General features: G+C 51.1%; 1 protein-coding gene across 10 annotated transcripts in view; it reads right to left on the bottom strand.

Annotated features, from left to right (window-relative positions):
* Positions 1-16,617, bottom strand: part of ARAP1 (ArfGAP with RhoGAP domain, ankyrin repeat and PH domain 1) — a 437,360-nt gene that overhangs the window by 94,357 nt on the left and 326,386 nt on the right. For all 10 annotated transcript variants that reach the window (XM_029602046.1, XM_029602051.1, XM_029602048.1 and 7 more), the window contains 3 exons: positions 12,111-12,258; positions 4,960-5,046; positions 2,571-2,639 (listed from right to left, as the gene is read on the bottom strand). In XM_029602046.1, the coding sequence (XP_029457906.1) occupies positions 2,571-2,639; positions 4,960-5,046; positions 12,111-12,258 (304 nt within the window). The remainder of the gene's footprint in view (positions 1-2,570; positions 2,640-4,959; positions 5,047-12,110; positions 12,259-16,617) is intronic.

Genomic DNA, 16,617 nt, shown 5'->3' with positions numbered 1-16,617 from the left:
GGAAATCCCAATCCAAAACCAGATCCTTGCCTTCATTATCCGACTCCTCCTGGACCAATTTAATACTCAGCTCCTTCAGGACATTGGGAATAAGTGGCTTCAACTCCTCCTTGCGGAACAGCTGAACCACACGGGGATCATCCCCTTCAGCTACCGGAACCTCCTCTGGATCTGCCATGTATTTATCCACTCCCTGGTTGATATTCACCAACTGGATCCGCTGGGTCCATAGGTTCCACTCCTGGAGCAACCCCAAGATCATCTCCCAGGTCATCTAGGTCCAAGTCATCCAAACCGCCAGCCCCCTCCAGTGTGGTTTAGGCCCAAGTGACGTAGAAGGTCTCCTGATCCCCCTCCCCCCCCTCTGGCTGAAGAGGTCCTTGTTTTCTTCACAGCGGGACAAGACTGTTGGCTCTCAGACCACGTAGAATGCCACTCTTCTTGGCTAGAAAGGCTTTATGCATTAGGAGGCCAAAATCCGTGGAAAATCCCATGTCATCCACTTCCCCATTCGACCCAGGGCTAGCCGCCTGATCCTCTTCCCCCGATGGAATCACTGGAGACAACGGGGGAGAGGAGACCCTGGACTCATGAAGCTCAGCCATCCTCCTTGCTGACGCTTTCTTCCTACCTGAGAGGCTCTCCAGACCCCCTGCAGAATCTGACACAGGGCCCTGAGACCACATGGTTCTCCTACTGGCATCGGTCCCCCCTCCCCCAAAACCCCTCATCGCCGGACGCACAATCGCAGCATGCCACTGAATTAAGATGATCCAGAAGCAAGCCACAGGAACAGCATGCTTTCCCGCGCTGGGAACCTGCAGCCGGGGCCTTCTTGCCTGCATGCAGTCGGGCTTGCTGATCGCAGCAAAAGCAGCGCGGTTGCGGCGCACGTACAAGAAGGGGGGACGCTATCAAGTGCAGCCTTCAGCTCCCTGAGTAGCCTGCCACTATTCACTGCCAAATTATCGCTTCCTTCCCAGTCCAGGCCAGCCCTGCACAGCGAGAAATGGCCCCAATGCTGCCGCTGCAAACCTTTTTTTTTTTTTTCTCTTAAAGAGATAGCATCCCCAGCATAGACAGACCAACAGGATAAAAAACAGGATACTTCCCTGCTGCTGGTCACTCTTCTGGGAAGAAGCTTTCAGGAAATCAGAGGAAGCCAGGACCCCTGGCTGTCAAACCCCTGGAACTGCTGTGGGTCAAGCTGTCCAGGGATCACCAACCCCCTACTTGTCCAACTTCTCGCTTCTTCTTTTCCTAATTTTTTTTTTAACTCCAGATTGCAGGTTTGCACCTCTACCATCTGCTGGAGTCAGAGAAATACTGAGGGACTGTAGGTGGCACTTTCGGTTATGCTGCAGTGCCTCAAAATTTGTTTCTCTGCCTCCATCTGCTGGTGGGGATGCAAAACCCACTTGTCTGGACTGATCTGGGGTATGAACAGGAACAGTGTTTAGCTGTTCTCTTGGCGTCACTGCGGCCCCCATGTTATGCCAATATTGGCGCATGCAAAATTTAAATTGATAATTCTGATGTTTCAGGCGATTAAAGCTCGCCTGGGGCTGGGTGTCTGCAGAAGTTATTGAGAGGTTATACTCTTGATGATAATTTACGTTCATCTTATGGTGCGTTGCTTCGAGTCCCTTCAAATCGAGAAATTCGCAGGGTTACTAACCGCAGGAGAGCTTTTTCTGTTTCAGGCCTGGAGTTGTGGGACTAAACTCCGTTAGAGGTGCAGTTAGAATCAAATGATCTGGCTTTCAGGAAAAAAGTGGAAACCTGATTATTTCTGGGTGGATAAAAGGAGTACTTGGAGACTAGTTACCCAACTAGAATTTAGCAGGATAAGATGGGGGCGTTGCGTGGACAGGCAGTAGGCGTTCTCGGGAGGAGCAGAGTTAGCTCTGATATTTGGAGTTAGCAGGCTGACCTAACCAGCCCGACCAGAGTTAGCCGGTAACTAGTTACACGGCTAGAATTTAGCCAGATAAGGGCTAAATATAGCCGGGTAAGCCATTTAGACTGATAACTATTACATTATCCGTCTAAATCACTTTTGAATTTGGACTTCTTAATCTTTATAAATACTGTTGTGTGCCGCCATGGGGAGGCCTTGCACCCAGTGTGGTGGTTTATGAGAAACAGATGAAGTGACGCACCTGGTTTATAAGCCTTTGAGTGTTTCTAAAGCACCAGAAAGCAGAACTCATTATTCGGTGGTTCGCAAATCCAGTCCTGGAGAACCCCAAAAACCTCTGGTTGTCTAGTAAATATTCATGACATACATTTGCATATCATTGGCCTAAGAACCTGGTTAATTTGTGTATGGGGTTACCCTGAAAAACAAACCTGCATGAGGTTCTCAGATTGGATTTAGAAACCGCCACTGTTAATAGGGGAAAGAGGATCTCCCAAGGGAAGACTATCGGCATGCTCCCTGCCCTCCGCAGACCGAGGGCCATGATTCCCTAATACACTGAAAGAGAAACCCCCAATGTCTTTCTCAGACTGATGAGGTCTCCCACGCTTAGATTTCTTACTTTTGTTTGATTAATTCAAAGTCTCACCTTGACGTGTTGCTCGGCTTCAGGCTTCTTCTCTTCCAAGTAGACTGTACAAATGAAGTGCCCAGATTCCTGAATGAAAGAGACGTGCAGGAAGAAAAGTCTCAACGAGATTGCCTCGCCTTCTTCAGAATGAGTGATGACCTAGTGTGCAAAGTACAGGCCTAGAAGGGCTCAACGCCAAGCGACACAGCCATGGCCTCATGACCACAGGATTTCCCAGAGGAGTGATCCAAGGATTAGCGCATGGAATGGGGAGCCAGGAACGCTCCTCCTCATGGGTTCTAATCCTCCCTCTGTCACTGATGCTGTGCCTGTGATCATGGGCAATTCTCATTACCACCATCTGCTTCAGGTTTACCAGCTGTAACTGGAAGTGAATTGCAGGCCTCCATACTGCTAAATTCCCAACCTGTGTGGATGGCCAAATATGTGCACGTAGTCCATCTCTGATGTCACATCTTCTGTTTAACTTTCTTTGTTACATGCATGGAGTTCTGTAGGGGATAAGGACTATCTGGCCCATCCGCTCTGCCCAGTAGCCCCTCCTTATGCTGCTCTAAGTAAGGATATGTCCCAGATATTAGCCTTACAAGCCTGACCACCTGCAGGAGTTTGCTTCTTATCTCAGTCACTTTTGTTATGTCCCTTGTTTGGTTCTCTCTGATTTTCCAGGTTTAAATGAACACCCACACCCTAAATTTCTTTTAGCTAAGCCGTCCCCCACCCGTTCGTATCACCTCCCCCTATCTGTCCCAGACATATGTGAATTCTGGCACGTGTTTTGTCATCATTGCCTTGGGTGGGGGGGGGGGGGGGTTGATTCCCAGCATCCACCATCTCCATAAAAGATTTCCTGTGAACTTCCCCACCTCCAGGTTCCTCTCAAGATCCTTCATCCTTGAATTTCTTTTTTTTTTTTTTAGTGGTTCTCAGATTCAGTTATCAGAGCCCCTCACCGTCCCAAAAAAAAAAAAAAGGTCTGGTTTTCAGAATATCCAGAATGAATATTCATAAGACATATGTATGCGCCAGCCAGCCTGGTTCATTTGCATTTTTGAGATACCTTGAAAACCAGAGCTGTCCTACCTCACCCATATCCTATCTCAGGAATCAGCAAACGGAGGGGCGTGAACGATCCCGAAGATGGACCCACTGGCTGCCCAATCAGGGAAGAGAAAAGTGTCTGCAAGCTCAGGAGACAGGGGAGCTGCAAACAGGAAGGAATACCCAGAAAGGTTGGCCAAGATATAATCAAGGTCCCACTGTGGAATTTGTTTTACACTTTTGTTCCCCGTGGGCTGTCTTTGCTTGGGGGATGATTTAAATGCTGTGTGTTATCAGATTGTTTGTCTTGCATGCTCCCTCCCACTTGGTGGGTGGTCAGCTCTCAGAGTACTTGTAAGTGTATGGTAGTAACCACAAAGAGCTGGGTGTGTAGGCGAGGTGTGTGGGCCAGGTTTCTGTCTGGCCATGTCTGTGGGTCTCTCTGTGTCGGGATGTTTGTATCTGTCTGCATGTGGGGATCTCTATGGCTGTCTGGGTGTTTGTTTCACTCTGTGCCCGTCGGTCTGAGGGATCTGGTTCTCTCTGTGTCTGTCAGTCTGGGTGTGGGCAGTCTGCTTCTATAAAAACATATATATATATATACATACATGAAGAATATCCACCAGGCAGCTACACTGCCAGCCAGTGGCTCAAAACCACTGGTTTTTTTTTGTCTTCAAGTTGCTGAAAAGCTTAAGCTCAAACAGATATATATAATCTGGCAATATAATTGTTTAAAGAAATAGTGCTGGAAGGGAGGCATAACCCAGCAGTCTGGGCTGATCCGGGTACGTACAGGGAAATAGTGTTCTAAAACTTATGTAAATACCAAAAACAGAACACTAAATCAAAGTGACTACTTGTGCTTACCCTTGTCTTATTACAGTATTGGCAATAGATTTATCTAAGGAATGAAAAAGCCAGTTCATATTTTACGGCACATGGCAGCAAGCAAATAACTTGCCTTATTATCGCCGCCAGGCCTTGCAAGAGGTCTTAGTCACCATTGCCATAAAAAATATCCCATGCATTCCCTTTTTTATATCATGGGGGATTGCGGCTCAAAAGATTTGCTCACTCCGTCCTACCTCACCCTGCTACTACCACTTATCATTTTAAAGCCACCGATTTCATGATCTGATTTCTATTCAGTCAACCACGTCAGAGCAGGTTACACTTTAAAGCACTGCTAGACCTTCACAGCGCTGTATGGATACACAGGAAAGACGCCCATCTCCCGCCTCCTCACAGCAGCAAAGCCTTTAGGGGTGTCCTAAGGTGACAGCTTGGGAGGTGGGGCTGTGGATTTGGGGTTACCAGCCAGCACCTGGTCACAGTGCTCTACCTTCTTATTCATATTGAAGCCTGCTTCCCGCATCTTGATGATGGCCATGATTTCATTGCGCTGTTTCTTCAGCTCTGCTGCATCCACCTGCCAAGCATGAGAAGGGAGGAGTCACATCAGGGGATCAGAGACTCCAGTCAGCAGTCAATCACTCCCTCTCTCTCTAGCCTTGGCAGGTTAGTGTTTCTCCCTGCACCTCAGGTTCTGATCCCAGCTCTGCCACCCACTCTGTGTGTGATCCTAGAACAGTCACTGTCTCTCCCTGTCCATCAGGTTCTAATCCCAGCTCTGTGTAATCCTGGAACACTCACTGTCTCTCCCTGCACGTCAGAATCTAATCCCAGCTCTGTGTGATCCTGGAACACTCACTGTCTCCATGCATGTCAGGTTCTAATCCCAGCTCTGTGTAATCCTAGAACACTCACTGTCTCTCCCTGCTCCTCAGATTCTAATCCTAGCTCCGCCACCCACTCTCTGTATGATCCTGGAGCACTCACTGTCTCTCCCTGCACCTCAGATTCTAATCCCAGCTCTGCCACCCACTCTCTGTATGATCCTGGAGCACTCACTGTCTCTCCCTGCTCCTCAGATTCGAATCCTAGCTCTGCCACCCACTCTGTGTGTGATCCTAGAACAGTCACTGTCTCTCCCTGTCCGTCAGAATCTAATCCCAGCTCTGTGTGATCCTGGAACACTCACTGTCTCCCCCTGCACGTCAGAATCTAATCCCAGCTCTGTGTGATCCTGGAACACTCACTGTCTCCCCCTGCACGTCAGAATTTAATCCCAGCTCTGTGTGATCCTGGAACACTCACCGTCTCCCCCTGCACGTCAGGTTCTAATCCCAGCTCTGTGTAATCCTAGAACACTCACTGTCTCTCCCTACATGTCAGGTTCTAATCCCAGCTCTGCCACCCACTCTCTGTGTGATCCTGGAACACTCACTGACTCTCCCTGCACGTCAGGTTCTAATCCCAGCTCTGTGTAATCCTGGAACACTCACTGTCTCTCCCTGCTCCTCAGATTCTAATCCCAGCTCTGCCACCCACTCTCTGTATGATCCTGGAGCACTCACTGTCTCTCCCTGCTCCTCAGATTCTAATCCTAGCTCTGCCACCCACTCTCTGTATGATCCTGGAACACTCACTGTCTCTCCCTGCACCTCAGGTTCTAATCCCAGCTCTGTCACCCACTCTCTGTGTGGAACAGTCATTTTCTCTCCCTCAGTTCTAATCTATGTGATCCTGGAACAGTCACTGTCCCTCAGTTCTACTCGCAGCTCTGCCACAGACTATCTCTGTGATCCTGGAACTGTCACTTTCTATCCCTGTGCTTCGGTTCTAATCCCAGCACTGCCACAGACTTTCTCTGTGATCCTGGAAAGGAAAATTGGTTCTTACCTGCTAGGTTTTGTTCCTGGAATAGCACAGATTAGTCCAGATAAGTGGGTTTTGCATCCCTACCAGCAGATGGAGGCAGAGAACAAAAACATTGAGGCACTGCTACATATCCAGGAGTGCCACCTACAGTCCCCCTCAGTATTGACCTGTACCGAAGTCATCATCTAGCCAAAAATTGTCAAAATTATAATCCTCCTAGAGCGAACAGACAAATCCCAGGTTGTGGTCCCCTGAACTGGAGTCCTCGCATCCAACAAGGAAACGAAACCCTTCAAACCATTAGGTTCAACAAATATAACCACATATCAAAATCTGCAGAAATTACTGCCAAAACAATCTTTCAGAATTAAGAGGATAGGTCTCTGGACTGATCTGTGGTATTCCAGAAACAAAAATTAGCAGGTAAGAACCAATTTTCCTTTCCTGTTCATACCCAAGAACAGGCCAGACAAGTGGGATATACTCAAGCTCCCCTACACTGGGTAGAATCCTGAAAGACCAACTCATAACACATTCTTGCCAGAAGTGGCATCTTTCAGCGTGCGAGCATGCAACCGGTAATGCCTGGTGAAAGTGTGAAGTGAAAACCATGTCTCAGCCCTACAGATCTCCTGCGGCAACACCAATTGACACTCCACCCAAGAGACTGCTTGTGCCCTAGCAGAATGCGCTCGCAACCCCTTAGGAACCTTTCAAACTCTACAGAAATAGGCCGGAAAAATAGTCTCCTTCAACCAATGAGCAATCATGGCCTTAGATGCCTTAATTCCCTTCTTTGCCCCACTGAATATGACAAAAAGGTGATCTGACTGCTGAAAACTTTTAGTGACCTTAAGATATCGCAACAGAATCCGACGAACATTCAATAAGTGAAGTTCCCTCGCATGCGGCGTCCCCAAAAACAAACTTTGAAACGGAGGCAGCTCCACCATCTGGTTGAGATGGAACGAGGAAGCCACCTTTGTTAAGAAAGAAGGCACTGTATGCAAAGACACCCCATTATCCAAAATAGAACCAAGTTAAGTTTCCACTGTGGACATAACCTATGCACTGGTGGACACAAGTATTTAGCCCCCTTTAGAAAACAAACAACATCCGGATGAGAGACCAAAGACATTCCCTGAAGCTTGCCCCTAAAACATCCCAAGGCAGCGACCTGAACTTGAAGCGAACTGTAGGCCAAGCCCTTAGTCAAACCCTGCTGCAAAACGGCTAAGATGTGAGGAATGTCCACCGTCAAAGGCTCCAGACCCTCCTTCAAGCACCAGGACTCCAACACTATCCATACCCTAACATAAGCTAGGGAAGTAGAAGGCCTTCTAGCCTGAAATAAGGTGGTAATAACCGGCTAGAGTACCCTTTGAAACATAATCACCACCTCTCAAAAGCCAAGCCGTGAGACACAATCAATCCGTCTGATCTGAAACAATGGGCCCTTGCCGAAGCAACCCCTGCAGATGAGCCAACCTGATGGGACCATCTATTGCAAGATGCACGAGATTCGCAAACCATGGATGATGCAGCCACTCTGGTGCCACCAGAACAACCCTTCCTGGGTGACGTTCTATGTGACGCAACACGTGACCTATGAGAAGCCACGGAGGAAACACATACAGCAGAATCCCCATTGGCCAAGGAAGAACCAGAGCGCCAGTCCCCTCAGATCCAACCTCCCATCTATGACTGAAGAACCGCGGCGCTTTGGAGATGATTCTCAATGCCATCAGATCCAGCTGGGACTGCCCCACCTGGTGCGAATGAGATGTAATGCCTCAGTGGACAACTCCCTTTCCCCAGGATCCAACTGTTGCCTGATGAGAAAATATGCTTGCACATTGTCCACTTTAGTGACATGCAACGCCACTATTCCTTCCAGATAATGCTCCGCCCATTCAAAGAGCTCCTGGGCTTCTAGCACCATAGTGCAACATATCATCCTGCCCTGATGATTGATATACCATTGTAACATTGTGCGAGAAAACTCTTACCATTCTTCCTCGAATCAGCAGCAGAAAACAAAACCGCTCTCGTTTCTAAATGATTGATAGACAAGGATGCCTCCGTTGGAGGAAAGACCTTGAAAAGTCTGCCCTTGACAGACCACTCCCCACCACCACCCAATCTGGAGTCTCCAGATTCACTCCCCTTTCCAGATTGTGGCGAGACAGCCATCACAAGAGACTCGATCTGGAATCCCCTGGCAGCGGAAAAGGCAGAAGAAACTCATCCAACAATGGATTCTAATGGGGCAAAAGTGCCCTCTGGAGGGGACGCATGTGCGCAAAAGCCCATGGCACCAAATCTAGCGTGGAAGCTATAGAACCCAGAACCTGCAAATAGTCCCAGGCTCAAGGCACTGCAAGCAATAACAAACGAGTCACTTGAGCCTGCAACTTCACCACTCTCTCTGAGCTGAGAAACACCCTGCAATCTGGGTATCGAACCTTGCGTCCTGATACTCCAATGACTGGGATGGCACTAAATGATTCTTGGCCAGGTTTATCACCCTGCCCAGAGACCACAACAGCTCCATGACCTGTCAAATCGATTGACAGCATTCCACCTCCGACTTCGCCCTTATAGGTCAGTCATCCAGATAAGGGTGAACCAAAATGCCTTCCCATCTCAAAGCTGCTGCCGCCACCACCACTATCACCTTTGTGAACGTGCACAGTGCAGTCACCAGCCCGAACAGAAGAGCCCAAAACTGGAAATGCTGCCCTAGCACCATGAACTGCAGAAACCTCTGATGCTCCACTCATATGGGGATATACAGATAGACCTATGTCAGATCCACCAATGCCAAAAACTCTCCTCTCGGACCGCAGCTTTCACCGCCCACAACGTCTCCATATGAAAACACAGAACTTGCAGCTACAAATTGATCTTCTGGAGATCCAGAATGGATTGAAAGGTACCCTCTTTCTTGGCAACTATGAAATACATTGAAAACCTCCCCTGCTCCCACTCCATTACTGGTACTAGCACAATCGCATCTAGTCTTTGTAACCATTGCAACGTAACGCGAACTGCATCTCACTTGCTCTGGGATGCACAATGGGACACCATGAAGGCCTCTCAGATTGGATGAGAAAATTCTAACCCATAGCCATCTTTTATCACGTCCAGGACCCACTGGTCCAACGTGATCTTGGTCCACTCCTCATAAAAGCGGAACGATCTTCCCCTACCACTTCCACAGACAAGTGGACTAGCTTGGCATCATTGCCAGAAACATCCCTGGGGGGGGGGTTACAGGAGCCCTAAAAAGAATGCTGCTTTCCCAAACCTGGTTTCTGACCTGAAGCTGAAAAACTCTTGCCAGCCCGAAACCTCCGCATATCCCGAAAACAAGAATGGGAGAAAGGATTTCTTGGAACTCTTCTTATCGTCCGGCAACCTGTTCCCCTTAGACTCCCCCAACTGCTTCATCAGCTGTTCCAGATCTTTTCTGAACAGCAGCTTCCCCTTAAAACGGAAGCTTGCACAGCTATGATTTGGACCATACATCCACCGAGCAGTTACAGAACCATAGGAGCCCTCGCACTGCCACCGCGGAAACCAAGCTCCTGGCAGACGTCCAAACCAAATCACAGAGAGTATCCACCACATAAGCCACCCCAGCTTTCAATTGTGCCGCCTGCTGGGCATCGCCTGCCAAGTGAGACTCCTTCTCCTGAGCCTTTTGACCCAGCACAAGCAGACCTTCTGCATCAAGCTATCGCAGATCGCAGCTTGAAGACTCAAGGCTGACACCTCTAACAACCTTTTTAACTGAATCTCCAGTTTCCTGTCCTGCGCATCCTTCATTGCGGCTGACCCAGCCACTGGGATGGTTGTCTTCTTGGTCACAGCAGAGATCGAAGCATCCTCCTTAGGAAGCATAAAAAGCTTCAAGGTCACTGGATACAATTCTGCCACTGCCCTGCCTACTTTAAGGCCTGGTTCGGGAGCAACCCACTCCTGGACCACCAGCTTCTTCATTTTCTTGGACAATGGAAAGAACTTTGGCGGTCCCCAAAGTCCATCCAGAACTGGGTCCACCCCTTCATTATCGGACTCCTCCTGAGCAACTTTAATACATAACTCCTCCAGGACCTGCAGAGTAAGAGGCCGCAACTCCTCCTTCTGAGATGGCCGGACGATGATCAGATCATCCCCTTCACTGGCTTGGATCTCCTCCAGGTCCGGCAAGTCCTTGACCTCATCTGGATCACCACCTGTGGGATACACAGGATCGTTTCCAGTATCATCCTTAGAATCCGGATCCCCCTCCTCCTGCATGTTTTCCGAAACCTCAGAATCCCTGAGGTCAACCTGCCTTCTCCCAAAGAACGAGCAAGACCCAGGCAATGGAGGAGCCCTCTAGCTCCACCTGATGGAGTCACCTTAACCCTCTTAGAAGTAGGTTGCAACTTGTTGGGCCAAGAGCTGCCTACTACCTGCTCCCTTCTTGGACAAGGCGGCCTTGTGAGGGAGGAGAACAAACTCTGTGGAGAAACCCTCCATATGCATGGCTTCTTCCTCCATCGAGTCCTCCTCAGGTTCCCCCTCACTTCCATGCTCCTCCGACTTGATCATGGGGACAATGGAGGGGAGTCCCTGGACCATCAACTTCTTGCTGTGTGAAGCAGATATGGATGCTGCCTCAACTCCACCAGGAGCCTCTGTAACGGGCCCAGCCAATCTAGTGACTCTCAGTGCGGTAGCAGCCTCAGCAGAGGATCCCTCCCGAGTTGCAGGCAGAACACAGCACAACTACACTGAGCCGGTCGCATCTCACTCCGCAGGCCCGACAGGCTCTCCCATGCTCCGTGCCATACTTGCGCACATGTGGTGCGTTCGCCCCGACTGCTATGATCCAAGAGGACCTGTTCAGCAACCCAAGTCACTCACTCCGAGCTGCCTCGGTTCCCGGGTGCTAACAAGGTCTCAGCGATTCCTCTCCCTTTGGTGTTAGCTCCCGCTGCCAAGAACGCCACCCAGCTGGCCCTTCTCACTTGCAACTGCCTTAACCAACACAGACAATCCAACACTTTCCTGCTGCTGTGCTTGGCTTTCAGTTTCTCCGGATGCTGCGGGCTGTGACTGTGGAGATTTACCAAATTACCCCCCCCCCCAGCTCCACCTGAGGGATGGCCCTCGAAGATGCCTAACACCTCAGGGAGCACTCCAACAAATTTTCTGTCTCTCAAACTATTCAATCTCTATTTTTTTTAAACTCTTTCACTCAGCAGGTTTGCACATCTGCCATCTGCTGGAGACAAGAGAAATAATGCGGAACTGCAGGTGGCACTCTCGGATATGTAGCAGTGCCTGAAAAGTTTTTATCCTCTGCCTCCATCTGCTGGTGGGGATGCAAAACCCACTTTTCTGGACTGATCTGGGGTACGAACAGGGAACAGTCACTTTCTATCCCTGTGCTCAATACTAATCCCAGCTCCGCCACAGACTCTCTGTTGAATCTTGAACAGTCACCTTGCCTCCCAGGATGGAGCTGAAAAGAAATTATTTGTCTTACTCTGCCTTTCCTAGTTAACTAATTTCAGAAACAAATCAGGCAGTTACCCCTTTTCATGGATGGGTGGAGAGGGGGTATTCAGCTGGAGGCTGCTGTTTGGAAGGAGCCACCAGAGAGACGGAGTTTAGGGATGGGGGGGACAACTTTCAGTCTTTTCTGTGAGTGAATGTGATTCAGGCGTGTAAATCGTCTGTCTGGATACTGCCGGGGGGAGGGGAGGTTTCACATACGTTGAATATCAGTACGTAGTGCGTTATGAGGTCCTCCACCACTCGGCCGGCCTTGTAGTCCTTGCCGTCCGTCTGGAAGAGAGTCGGGCCAAACACGATGGCGAGGTTGTGGACATTCATCTGGTTCATGTCTGAGAAGCACTGAACACTGCGGGGAGAACATCGACAGGGCTCAGACTGTGCCAGAGGTGGCCCTGCCGGCCGGAAAACCTACGGCTTTAACAAAGGCTCAGGGCCTTCCCAGGACGTCACTAATATGCATTGAAGTGCAGAGGATGCAGCCTCCTCCATAGTTTTACCAGTGCACTGCACGCGCCTTTCACCCCCACCGCCCTGCCCATGAACAAAGATATGCTGTCACTCCTCCCCCTGCACCCCCCCCCCCCCGAGCTTCATACCATGATCCCCAGCTTCAGAGGAAAGAAAACTCTAGAACAAGCGACCGTGATATGAAGCTGCAAGGGGTCAGACTCAGCAGCAACATCAGGAAATGTGTAAAGGGTGACGGGTGCACGGAACGGAGTCCTGGCAGAGACAAAGGCAGTAACAGAAAGGAAAATTAGTTTCTTACCTGATAATTTTCGTTCCTGTAGTACCAAGGATCAGTCCAGGACACCTGGGTTGTGACTCCGCACCAGTAGATGGAGACAGACTAAAACTTGTGGGCGGAGCATATATGCCCCTGTGCCAGTCACAGCCCCTCAGTCATACGTAATGTCAAAGTAGACAAAAGCCAAAAGGCAACCATAACTAACCATACAAACTTGGTAGGGAAACGAAAGAAATCCAACACCCCTACAGGAACCAGACTCCCAAACCGGGAGAGCGAATCAACAAGGGTCAGCGTAGTGAAAGAAACAATAAAGAGCGGACTCTCCATTACTATAGCGCAGCACTGTGGGCGGGATCCTGGACTGATCCTTGGTACTACAGGAACGAAAATTATCAGGTAAGAAACTAATTTTCCTTTCCCTGTACGTACCAGGATCAGTCCAGGACACCTGGGATGTACCAGAGCTAACTTATCGAGGGTGGGAAGCAGAGAGTCCCGCTCGGAGTACCCTCTCTCCAAAACCCCCAGCTTCAGTAGCCTGAACATCCAACCGGTAATGTGTAATGAAGGTATGCAACGACTTCCAGGTAGCCGCCCTGCAAATCTCTTGAGGCGACACCTGAGAAGATTCCGCCCAAGACGCAGCGTGAGACCGCGTCGAATGAGCCCGAAGACCCACCGGCGGCGATTTTCCACGCAGAAGATACGCAGAACCAATGGCTTTCTTGAGCCAACGGGCAATTGTCGTGCGGGACGCCGCAGCACCTTTCTTTGGACCCGAAGTCAACACAAACAGATGATCCGTCACCCGAAACGGATTAGTAACCTCTAGATAGCGAAGAAGGGACCTCCGCACATCTAGTTTTCTCAAGTCTTTCGTTTTCGGGTCCGAAGAGTCCCCAACCATGAAAGCGGGAAGTTCAATCGACTGATTCAAATGGAACGACGACACAACCTTAGGAAGGAAGGAGGGAACCGTCCGCAAGGAAACCCCCGAATCGGAGATGCGCAAGAAGGGCTCCCTATAGGACAACGCCTGTAATTCTGAAACACGACGGGCCGATGCAATCGCCACCAGGAATACGGTCTTCAACGTGAGATCCTTGAGCGTAGAACGTTTCAGGGGCTCAAACGGCGCTGAGCATACGGCTGAGAGTACCCAGTTGAGGTTCCAAGACGGGCAAGGGGGCCGCAACGGAGGACGGAGGTGCTTAGCTCCCCTAAGAAAGCGGGAGATATCTGGGTGGAGAGCCAGAGAGACTCTCCGGACCTTACCTCGCAAACAACCAAGCGCCGCCACTTGGACCCGAAGGGAATTGCACGCTAAACCTTTGGCGAGCCCCGCCTGGAGAAACGCCAAAATATCAGAAATAGAAGCGGAAGTGGGATTCAGACCCCGCTCCACGCACCATTCCTCAAAAACTACCCAGACCCGAACATAAGCCAGGGAAGTAGACTGTTTTCGGGATCTCAGCAACGTAGTAACGACCGCATCCGAGTAGCCTTTTCTTTTCAACCGGTACCTCTCAAAAGCCATGCCGCGAGACAGAAGTGATCCGCATCCTCCAAACAGACGGGGCCGGCGCCACCATGATCACGTTGGACGGGTGCAATTCTATGCGCCGCAGAATCTTGCCGATCATGGGCCACGGTGGGAACACATACAGAAGCACATCCATAGGCCAGGGAAGCACCAACGCGTCGACTCCCTCTGCGCCCCTTTCGCGACGTTGACTGTAAAATCTCGGAGCCTTTGCGCTGTGCCACGTGGCCATCAGATCCATGTGGGGCGTTCCCCAAGTCTTGCAGATGAAGAGAAACGCCTCGTCCGCCAGCTCTCACTCTCCGGGATCCAGACGGTGACGGCTGAGAAAATCCGCCTGGATGTTGTCGACTCCTGCAATGTGGGACGCAGCGAGATGGCTGAGATGCCGCTCTGCCCAGAGCATCAAGAGCCGCGCCTCCTCCGCCACTAGAGGACTTCTTGTCCCGCCCTGGCGATTGATGTAAGCCACGGTGGTAGCGTTGTCCGACAATACCCGGACCGCCTGTCCGTGTACTAGGGGTAGAAAAGCATGCAGCGCCAGACGGACCGCTCTGGTCTCCAGCCGGTTGATAGACCACCGGGTCTACGACTCTGACCACAGACCCTGAACCGACTGCCCTTGGCACACTGCTCCCCAGCCGGAAAGACTGGCATCCGTGGTCACCACCAACCAGTCGGGCACCAGAAGGGACACTCCACAGGAGAGATGCTTGGAATCCAGCCACCAGCTCAGGCTGGCTCGCGCCTGACCCTCGAGAGGGAGAGGTAGATAAAAAAACCTCGGAAACCGGTTTCCAGCGGGAAAGCAATGAGGACTGCAGCGGTCGTAGATGAGCGAACGCCCAAGGGACTAACGCCAGAGTGGACGCCATAGACCCCAGAACCGTCAGGTAATCGCAGACTCGTGGCCGGTGTAGCGACAGAAGATGTAGCACCTGAGACTGCAGTTTGCATATCCGTTCCTGAGAGAGAATCACTTTGCCTCGCTTCGTGTCGAAAAGGGCTCCAAGATACTCCAAGGACTGAGAAGGTTCGAGATGACTCTTGTTGTAGTTGACCACCCAGCCCAGGGACTGCAAGAGCTGTAACACCCTGGTCACCGCCTGCTGACACAGACTCTGAGACTTCGCTCGGAGTAGCCAATCGTCGAGGTAAGGGTGAACCAGCAGGCCTTCCCGCCGCAACTGCGCCGCCACGACCACCATTACTTTTGTGAATGTCCGAGGCGCTGTCGCCAGGCCGAACGGGAGCGCCCGGAACTGGAAGTGCCTGCGCATAATGCAAACCGCAGGAACCGCTGAAACGCTGGATGGATGCCCACATGAAGGAATGCTTCTGTGAGGTCTAGGGACGCCAGGAATTCGCCGGGGCGCACTGACGCGATCACGGAACGAATGGTTTCCATCTTGAAATGAGGAACCCGAAGGCATCTGTTGACTCCCTTCAGATCCAGAATGGGGCGGAAAGAGCCGTCTTTCTTGGGGACTATGAAGTAAATGGAGTAACGGCCCTTGCCGTACTGATCGGCTGGAACCGGAGAGATGGCTCCCAAGCTTTCTAGTCTTTGGATGGTGTCTAGCACCGCCGCCTTCTTCTTGGGATCCTGGCAGGGAGAGACCAGGAACTTGTCCGCTGGGATGCGAGCAAAATCTAACTCGCAGCCGTGTCTTATCACGTCGAGGACCCACTGATCCGTCGTCATGCTGGCCCATTCCTCGAGAAAGAAGGAGAGACGCGCCCCCACGTTTGGGACAACGTGCCGAAGCCGCGAGGAGGGATGGGCCGGCCGAACTTCATTGTGAAGGCTTGGACCCCGCACCCGACGGAGCCCCTCCTTGCCGGCCAAAACGCTTGCCCCGAAAGGACTGCTGCCACTGAGCGTTCCGCAAGGAGGACGACCTATATGAGGATCCAGAGGATCTTTGCGGTCTGGACTTCCTGGGCCCCCGGAACCGGGCTCTGCCTGAGAAGGAAGATCGCGGACGGACCCTATCCTCCGGCAGCTTAAACGCTCGATTCTCACCCAGGGAAACCAACAAATCATCTAACTCCTTGCCGAATAGCAATTTCCCTTTAAACGGCAATGCCCCGAGGTGAGCCTTGGAAGAGCCATCTGCTGCCCAGTTGCGCAGCCAAAGAAGACGACGCGCCGACACCGCTGCCACCATGGAGCGAGCTGAGGTGCGCAACAGATCATGGAGCGCATCGGCCCCATAGGCAACGGCCGCCTCCAACCTGTCTGCTTGAGAAGCATCCTCTGCAGAGAGACCCGCATTCGCCTGAAGGACTTGAGCCCAGCGCAGAATAGGCCGCATAGCAAAATTCGTGCACATGGCGGCCCGCACTCCCAGGGCAGAGACCTCGAAAATCTTTTTGAGTTGAACCTCCAACTTCCGGTCTTGAATATC

This window comes from Rhinatrema bivittatum, chromosome 5 (genome assembly GCF_901001135.1).
Source record: "Rhinatrema bivittatum chromosome 5, aRhiBiv1.1, whole genome shotgun sequence".
NCBI lineage: Eukaryota > Metazoa > Chordata > Amphibia > Gymnophiona > Rhinatrematidae > Rhinatrema > Rhinatrema bivittatum.
This window is presented reverse-complemented; position numbering and strand designations above follow the sequence as displayed.